This window comes from Perna viridis, chromosome 9, assembly GCF_037379345.1.
Source record: "Perna viridis isolate PV_CMFRI_1.1 ecotype Kerala chromosome 9, ASM3737934v1, whole genome shotgun sequence".
NCBI lineage: Eukaryota > Metazoa > Mollusca > Bivalvia > Mytilida > Mytilidae > Perna > Perna viridis.
In genome coordinates, this window is record NC_142453.1 from 1,152,962 (window position 1) to 1,162,511 (window position 9,550).

General features: G+C 32.8%; 1 protein-coding gene across 1 annotated transcript; it reads right to left on the reverse strand.

Moving 5' to 3' along the window:
* Window positions 1–1,880: 1,880 nt before the first annotated feature.
* On the reverse strand, window positions 1,881–3,497 carry LOC148606039 (uncharacterized). The gene is made up of 3 exons (XM_088546061.1): window positions 3,451–3,497; window positions 3,116–3,238; window positions 1,881–2,436 (listed from the first exon to the last, which is right to left on the reverse strand). Exons 1-3 carry the CDS (start codon window positions 3,495–3,497, stop codon window positions 1,881–1,883), a joined length of 726 nt encoding a protein of 241 aa, XP_088402187.1.
* Between the last annotated feature and the right edge of the window lie 6,053 nt (window positions 3,498–9,550).

Consider the following 9,550-nt stretch of genomic DNA (forward strand, 5'->3'; position numbering starts at 1 on the left):
CATGTTAAATGCCAAATCAAAACTTTTAAAGCTTGCATCAAATGATTTGATTTTACAAACGGTACTGCCGACAAAATAATGGTTGTGTATTCGAGTTTTAAAGAGCTGTACTTGTATACCATCTCACTCTATAACCTTTCAAAAGGTCATTACACGAAATTTGTACTAGTAAATGAAAGTAAGAAACACAGTCAAGACTTAACAATTAAAACCAAAGATAAGGAGATAAAGCAGTACATTCAATTCAATCCACAACCTAGGACAAAGACTGGACCAAGAAAACATACAATACCGTGAATCCAGAAACTAAATAATAAATAAACAATGCGGCTTCCACCAAAAAAAAAAGTGCAACGGTAGTGTAAGTATTCTCAATTTTTCAGAAACACCCACCGAGCTTCTCATATATCTTTTCTCGTGGTGTAGAGCCTCACGTCAATGAGCTTAGTACGATGTCGACCATAAAACACGTAAAGCGATGAATTTAGTCTTGTGCATATGGCAGCAAAAGCGTGTTTAACATGTTTGTAATTAAAACGAAAACAAAACTTCATGTAGCTTTGGCAAACTCTGGGATAACTTATGATTTTTCAAAATTAGTTTTAATTTCTTGTTTTATCATATATTTTGTAGTCAACACAGTTGTTTTGAATATCTGATAAAGCATTTGCTGTTTTACCAGTATCAGGTATTGAGATGTCACAACCTTTATCGCACCCCTTTATCACGCCTATAATCGGATTTCTCTAATGCTATTGTACTGGGCATTTCCCTGAATTTTTCCGAATAGCAGACCATAATGATGTGAAAAAAAAATAAAAATCAATAGAGGCCCTCTTGCTAATATTGGTACATGTATATCGGGATGACACCTGATACGGATTTTGTCATGTATCATTTCTATGTTTACATCTTTACAATATCTGTGTTTATAGTATGCCTTGGTTATATTCGTGTTTAGGCTTATAACTCAATGACATAATCGATATCTATGAAATAATGTTCTGTTACGTCGAATACTTTTATCAATTATAATTTATAATTTCATACTTAAAATCATTAATGAGATATTCCACTTGAAATGTTGCAAACCTTTGATGAAGATGAACAAATCTACACCAGTTTCATGATTTACGGTGATACGTATGAAACTTACGGTAATCAAATACTGGGCAAAAGTGGTTACTAGCAAAGAGGGAAAATAGCCTTTTAATTTATATATCCTGTCACATACGAAATGTGAAAACATCTCTTGGCTTAGATATGTGAAATCGATTTTAGATGAATGTCGTAAATCCTTTGTGTGAACGATCAAAACTTTCCAAGTATACTGTGGTTATACAGTTCAATTAAGTTAACCAACAATGTTTTTTAAAGGTATGCAACTCACCGAAAGTTCTTAATTATATATTTTTAAAGGATGAATTAGAGTTTTAAAATTATTTTAGAATTTTGGATGATAAGAACTATATGACCTTTTGCAGGTATAGAACCATCAATCATAAATTGCATGTAGAATCTTGCAGATGGCATAACACTCCCCGAGTGTATTCTATGCCAGTAAGAAGTTATTGGCGATGAATATTACTATATACTCAAATGCATGTCACTGAGTAATGAAAGGAAACTATGTCTGTCTAAAACAAAGATTTCTAATACGACGTCTTCATATCTTCAAACAGTACATGTCGGTACAACCCCACAAAACCATAGACCTGGAGAGTAATGTGATGTATAGTTTCGTGTGATCTGTGTCCGTGGTCTTTTCCTTTTCCCTCTCTTTTTCTGAAATCATAAATAAGTTAAAGTTACTGGATGTAAAGTGACAAAGCAGAAATAAGTTCCAATACAGGACGTATGTGCTATATTATCCTGAAGTTCTACCATCCGCATATTATCAGGAATACGGTTTGACTCAAACTTGACTTTACTTGTTCACATGAGAGACTACGCCAAGGTCTTAGTATTGGAACCAGCGACACTTGCAAACATTTCCGAACTGAATCTACCCATGTTTTCCCATCAGGTGAAAAATCGTCGTAATGTTCATTATATAAATTGCAAAACTTGTTCGCATAAGCCATAACGTAATCATCATGTGTCCCAGCACACACAAATTGCCTTTCTAGGCAATCCGAATACCAAGAACAGTCGGTTCCATTAGGACTATAGCACCGTGATAGTAAGGTTAAATTTGTATTACCGTAATTGTCTCCATGATTACACGAACAGTCTCCCGATACTTCCCCGGAATTTTTGTCGTGCACTTCGGCCATGCACTGGTAGATACAGTACACTGAATTTCGATCTTCACATTGCCACTTACCACTAGTTTTAGTTTTGATATAGGCGTTAGTTAAACAGGTACCACACTGGGTCAAATAATTGTACCTAGGACTCTTCACACATTCACTACCTCCGCTCGTCTGAATATAGCTGAAATATTGCTGCTCGGACGTTAAACCCCAACAATCAATCAATCAATCAATACCTCCGCTTGGTCCATAATTCCGATCACAGCTAACTACCCCCTGTATCCAGTTTAGCACTAACGTTGTTAAAATGATTGAAAACGCTAAAAAGTCCATCTTGAGAATTACAGAATTTGCTAAAACGGTATATAACCATGTGTATCATTTACAAAAATGATGAACGTGTGTTATCTTCACGGCCCTGACTTTACATTTCCAAGTATCATATCTCAAATACAACACTAGATTGAGATATCCTGAAGATGCTCGATAGGGAAACATTGTGTTTTAACTTTTGTTTATATGTCTGAGGTATCATAAAAAAATAATATATCAAATAAAGAAAATTTAACAGGGTGTACAAACATTCGCAATGGGGTGCAAACAATCGATCCGGCGTTGCTACTTTTCATTAACGGGTACAAAACAGAGGTGAAATATCAAATTTACTTTAAAATAATAATCAAAACCATAACGGCCATGTTGTTCGCCAACTTTTACTACGGAAGTAAGTATGAATTTCATTTTTTGTTTAAAACCTTACTAATACAATTATATAGTTTTCATTTTAAAACAGACGGTTTGGTTTCAACCATTGACAGCAAAACTTATTTTACAAGTGAATAATACTCGATAATTCTTACACTGCAGGGATAGCCTTATTAGAGGGTATTACAGCATTCTTGTAGTAACTGAACAACTTTAATAAGATTTTTCTCCTTTCGTCCACTTTGATAGTACAGCAGGAAACCAATTTTCGTATTATCCTGTGAAGTATTTGATATACAATTAAAAAGAAAGCAGATCTGCTTGACGGATTTTTTTAAAATATAGGTACTGCACTTATACGATGAAAAGGAAACTAGGTTAACAAGTAGCCATGTTAAACAACTAACTTGTCCAAACTTAAGTACTGATCATTTTAAGAATTAGGCAAAATAATAAAAATAATAATAGAAATAATAAGAATAATAGTTACTTTCGATGTTGGTACTGTGGACTATCTAGACGAGCTAGAGTCGACATATTCCAAGCAATATTGTGAATATCATTATTCTTCTAATCGGTAATCTAATAATTGCATTTTTGATCATTTTATTGCACCTTAAACAAAACAATATTGTAGTGGATCTACAAATTGTTGGACTCGTGACGTCATTTTCATTCAGACTTTAAAAAGGTTTAATGACCTTACAATTGCTCACAGTGTTCTGACAGAAATGTTATATTATCTTGTCATGTACGACCGATAAAAAAAGATATCAACAAGATCAAAGGAAAAAAGTACAGATTACCGATACATGAAAATATTCCGTCAACCAAAACAGGCTTCTATAATATTAATCATCTGTATCTGATCTTTTTCCATAACGGTAAATTGATCATAAGAAAATTAGCAAATTTATATTTTCACTGTCGTCTGATTCTGAAATATTCATTTGCAGTGCATTTAAAAAAATAAATTATTGTATGAAAATTGAATGACAAGTCACATTTTCGTGATACTGATTGCACATTTAATCAATTTACAATGTCAAAGAAAGACATATTCGGAATCACCTCTCGGCCACTGCCTAATTCTGTCACTGACTCTCAAGATTATTATTTTACAGATCTGTTAGATATCATACTGCTATTGTTTTATCCTGTGTAACATGAGACGATTACGCATTTGTGACGAAAGATGTAATTTAGCCGGAATTGATCATCATACAATTATCAATATTTCATTCAATGACTTCCAAGATATATATACTATATTTATTGCAATTAGATAGAATGTTTCTCTGTATAAACCAATGGTTAACTTCGATAGAATGTTTCTCTGTATAAACCAATGGTTAACTTTAGGTTTTGCAGTTTTGTGAGTTAAATGTAAACAAATGGCATACAGCTGATTAGTAGTACATGACCCACACGAATCAGTCTTAGTTGGTCATTCGTGTCGCACATTTTGGATATTGAAAAAATCGAAAAATCATCTATATTCATTTGTTGTTTTTAGCACTTTGAATCACATTTAACATAATTGGATATCCACATAAAATATCATGGACGAAGTGTGATTAATCCCCCTAGTTTCCTGGTGCCTAACTGCCCTACTCGTCAGTCGCTTGGCTAAATTTGAAAAGGAAAATGTCGTTGGTAAATATTTTATTTCGTAGTTTGTCAAGCATTGCTTAGATTTATAGATTTATAGATTTTTGTCAATACATTCCACTAAATTACTAGAACTGAGATTTTTGCACTTTATCGAGTATCGGTTGGAATTTAGTGTTTACACAGTTACTGTAATTCTTTTTGTCGTTTTTTATTAATAAACACTTATGATTGCCAATTGTAAATGATTATTAAACTGATTTATTCAACGGGTCATAGTTTTCCTTTCCTCGTTTGTCTACCTCGGACTTGACTTTTCATGAGCAACTCGACGGGGGGTATTTCTAGAAAAGCAGAGGACGCTTACCCTACCGGTGCACCTGGTCCATGCTCCCAGTTTTTAGTGGAGTCCGAGTTGCTCATTTGCTTTGCTACTTTGTATGTATGATTTTAGTTACTTTATGTTCTTTGATGTGACTGTATGTCTGTTTTCCATGTCTGGTCTTTGTCCCTGGATTACATTCGTTTGATTACCGCTATAACCTTGGTTCCATTGATTACTCTTTCTGTTTCCAAGTACCTCCAAAATATTAGACATACATTGCAACAAGTATTATTGTTCGATTAAAGCTTTCAGACTACAAGTAGTACTTCACCCCTGCTTTCAATGTTATATTTATACCCCACTCTTGCAAAGTGGATATATAGTTATAGGTGTGTCCGTCTGTCCTTCCTTCCGTTACACAATTGGGGCGGGGCATATCTTACTCGTTACTCCTCCGGATCCTACACCACTGAATGATATAGTATGGAGTCAAAAGGTGCAAGTTGTCAGATAAGGGAGCATTGCTCACAGTTTTTTCTAGTTATTTAATGATATATTCGTAACTATTATCTTCGCGGCATTGGTATGTAGATATACTTGTATCAACTGTTTATGTTATTCACGACAAACATGCATATTTAGTTTAAGTTTTTATTTTTACATGTGTATATGTCATTAATAACAGCAGTATAATACTATATAATGCAGTTAACTTAAAACTTGTTATTTTAAGGGGAAATTACGGGAAAAGTCCGATTTAACAGGACACGTCGGATTGGATCAACATGACTTGTGTTTAATATACTATGACGAGCAGCGATGGAAGACATTACATGAGAGTTATATATGCGAAGTAGTCAACAACTTCTAAATGTTTTAACTCGTTACATGTTTAATAAAAATCTGAATGGAAATAAATCAAATTCTTATATTGTTACTTTTATGATTCTCGCTATGATCCTCCTATGTTGTTTAGATGCAGGACAAAATAAAATTCAGAGTTGTAACAAGATTGAAAGTTGTGTTAATACATGCCAAAATTGTTTAGTGACAATTATGATCTTTTCGTAAAATTTAAAGGGAGATATTTTAAATTCAGTAGGTTCTTGCATTTTGCTGCAATTAGCATTTCGTTTCAAATACCACACTAAAACAAACTTTTATACACCTAAAAATCTTATTTTTGTTCATTGTATAGGTCACAGCTAACTAATACATGTGCATGTTATTGATTCAGGGCTGGATCCAGACACTTTGAAAAGAAGGAGTGCCAGCCGGGGTTTCTCAGAAAAAAAAAGGGTGCTGGTATATTATTTGCCATTTTTGTCGATTTTACACATGAAAATGACGAATTTTCCAATACAATGGAGTGGTGTCAACCCCCCTGCACCGGTACCTCCCCACTTTTGTGTCAGTCTGATTATTCAGACAGGAGGTGCATTATGTGACAAGTACTATCTTAAAAAATGCAGATGGCCGACGCAGTAAAATTTGTTCTTTTTTACTTAGAATTCTGAACAATACATTCAGGAAATAACACATGGCACTCAATTTTAATTTTCGATACTTTTTTTTCGCGCGCAACTAAGTCATCAGTTTTTGGCCAATAGGGAAGCATGATTGCGATCAGGTGGCTTGCGTTTCCATGAAAGAGCGTCTTAAGCTTTATGGTCAAAGGTTAAAAAGTGAAACTATACCGACTGCGTCGAAAAAAATATGTACATTGTTTTTGAGATAAAAAAAAAAGTATATTGCCTCGGGACAATGCAGGTGACCTCACAACCCAATAGTCTGTACTTGAACTTTATACAAGATTACCTATTTAATAACACTGTAATATCAAAAACAAAAATATGTAGACTTTCCAACCATGAATCACATTTTGCATGATTCTTATCTGGAGTGCTGCTTAATTTGATTTAAAAAAAAATAATCATTGAATAAAATAATGTCAGCAGTTCTGTTATTTTTTTCTGGTATAAACCCAATGTGATCTATTCACAGTGTTCTCGATGAATATATATATGGTACCAGTATCGTATTGCATATCCCTGAGTGGGTGTACGTCAAAACATGGATGCCATAAAAATATAGTGCATTTTCTTTTTGCCTCTCTACAAACTAATGTTTTGTCAAAAGACATGAACAATGACTTAAAAAATAGAGCAAACATCACACTGTAAGATGAAGAACTTTTTTAAAAGAAAATCTAACATAATATCATAAAAATGTTCCACTGAAAAGGTTGGTTAGGTGAGTGCAAAACGAAAGTGAAAATAGGGAAAATGGCTATTTATAGTTCAAGACTACTTTTCTGTCCAATCTTCGTGGACTCACCCTATTTTCTTTGCAGGAAATTATTTTTTCACATGTCCTTAGAAATGCTACATAAGTGAAAGTTTTATTGAATCAATTTACATATTTTTTAAAAAATCCTAAAAACATGCACTTCACTATAGAGGTCTATGGGAAAATTAATACGATACTGAGACCTAGTAAGCCAGTTTTTCAAGTAAAGTTGGATATTCAGCAAGTGGTCTTTACCAGCTGAAAAAGTAGTACCCCAATACAGGTAACACTTTTAAGATGAATTAGCCAACTTTTGAACCTGATTTTTTATGGTAGCTCTGGTTTTTTGCATTTATGGTTAATCTTGACCAAATTTGGAAATGCATTTTGTTTTCATGAATTTGTAGGATATCAGTTCAATAAAATTATTATCTTGACTATTTATGATGAGCATATCTATATTCAGGTAACCTAAAGCAAGTAATACTCCTGCATAAAGGATAGTTTTCAAGTTACAACACATTTTAAGTATGTGGTTAGGACTTGAAAATAGTCATTTTCCATACATTGCCTCTTATATATGAAAAAATGAATATTTTTTTTATTTTTTGTTTTTCTTTCAAATAAATAGCTAAAATGAGTTGCCATATAACTGTGTGGTTGATTTAAACACAGAAATGTCACAAAAGTCATCAGCCAATTTTTTAGTGGACTTTTTTTAGTGGTTCAAATGGACAGATTCTAATGCGGCAAGAAAAATAATGGTGTTTTTTCATATAAAAACTGAATTTTTTCAAAAAGTATCTAAAGCAGACAATTGTTATTATAATATTTATACCAGTAAACTATATTTCTTGCATCATAGCTATCTGTTTTAAAGAAAAAGTCCTTTTCCTGTGACATTGAGGTCCATTTGTATCTGCCTGGGGTACCAAAATGGCTTACAATCTGTATTTTCTGCATATGAAAAGCTATATTTTTTTAAAACTATGATATTGGTATAATTTTTTCTGGATTTATTATAATTGAAATGACCATATCTATAGTTTAAAACAGTTGGTTGTACCGGTCATTATACTTTACTTTAAACAAGAGGCTCCCTTGAGTTAAAGACAAAAAAGGAGGTTCGGATATTAATATTTCCATATATGGAACTCACAAGTGGGGATTAGATAATGATTTGGAACTCATAGTACAGCTTATGTATCTACCATGTCAGAATAAACCACAAAGTTGCTTAGTTTGATTAATGCAGCAGCTTTTTATCAAAAGTAATATTTTCTGGCTAACATTGAGATATTAGTCTTATGCCTGGAATAGGGTACCTATATAAGAATTTTAATAGAAAACTCATGTTTGTAGCAGGGCAATGATATTCTGAATTTTCAGTATGGAAATGAATACTCTAGCAGAAAAACAACAACTTTTAGGATTATATTGAAATGTTTATTAGTAATAGGTACCAGTATCGTATTGCATATCCCTGAGTGGGTGTACGTCAAAACATGGATGCCATAAAAATATAGTGCATTTTCTTTTTGCCTCTCTACAAACTAATGTTTTGTCAAAAGACATGAACAATGACTTAAAAAATAGAGCAAACATCACACTGTAAGATGAAGAACTTTTTTAAAAGAAAATCTAACATAATATCATAAAAATGTTCCACTGAAAAGGTTGGTTAGGTGAGTGCAAAACGAAAGTGAAAATAGGGAAAATGGCTATTTATAGTTCAAGACTACTTTTCTGTCCAATCTTCGTGGACTCACCCTATTTTCTTTGCAGGAAATTATTTTTTCACATGTCCTTAGAAATGCTACATAAGTGAAAGTTTTATTGAATCAATTTACATATTTTTTAAAAAATCCTAAAAACATGCACTTCACTATAGAGGTCTATGGGAAAATTAATACGATACTGAGACCTAGTAAGCCAGTTTTTCAAGTAAAGTTGGATATTCAGCAAGTGGTCTTTACCAGCTGAAAAAGTAGTACCCCAATACAGGTAACACTTTTAAGATGAATTAGCCAACTTTTGAACCTGATTTTTTATGGTAGCTCTGGTTTTTTGCATTTATGGTTAATCTTGACCAAATTTGGAAATGCATTTTGTTTTCATGAATTTGTAGGATATCAGTTCAATAAAATTATTATCTTGACTATTTATGATGAGCATATCTATATTCAGGTAACCTAAAGCAAGTAATACTCCTGCATAAAGGATAGTTTTCAAGTTACAACACATTTTAAGTATGTGGTTAGGACTTGAAAATAGTCATTTTCCATACATTGCCTCTTATATATGAAAAAATGAATATTTTTTTTATTTTTTGTTTTTCTTTCAAATAAATAGCTAAAATGAGTTG

Excerpts from the sequence above, each read along its gene's own strand:
- LOC148606039 (XM_088546061.1), bottom strand. The coding sequence starts at position 3,497 with ATGTCGACTCTAGCTCGTCTAGATAGTCCACAGTACCAACATCGAAA. Across the intron at positions 3,239-3,450 it reads CCACAGTACCAACATCGAAA|GATAATACGAAAATTGGTTT; the intron begins GTAACTATTATT and ends AATACTTCACAG. Across the intron at positions 2,437-3,115 it reads AATAAGGCTATCCCTGCAGT|CTATATTCAGACGAGCGGAG; the intron begins GTAAGAATTATC and ends GCAATATTTCAG.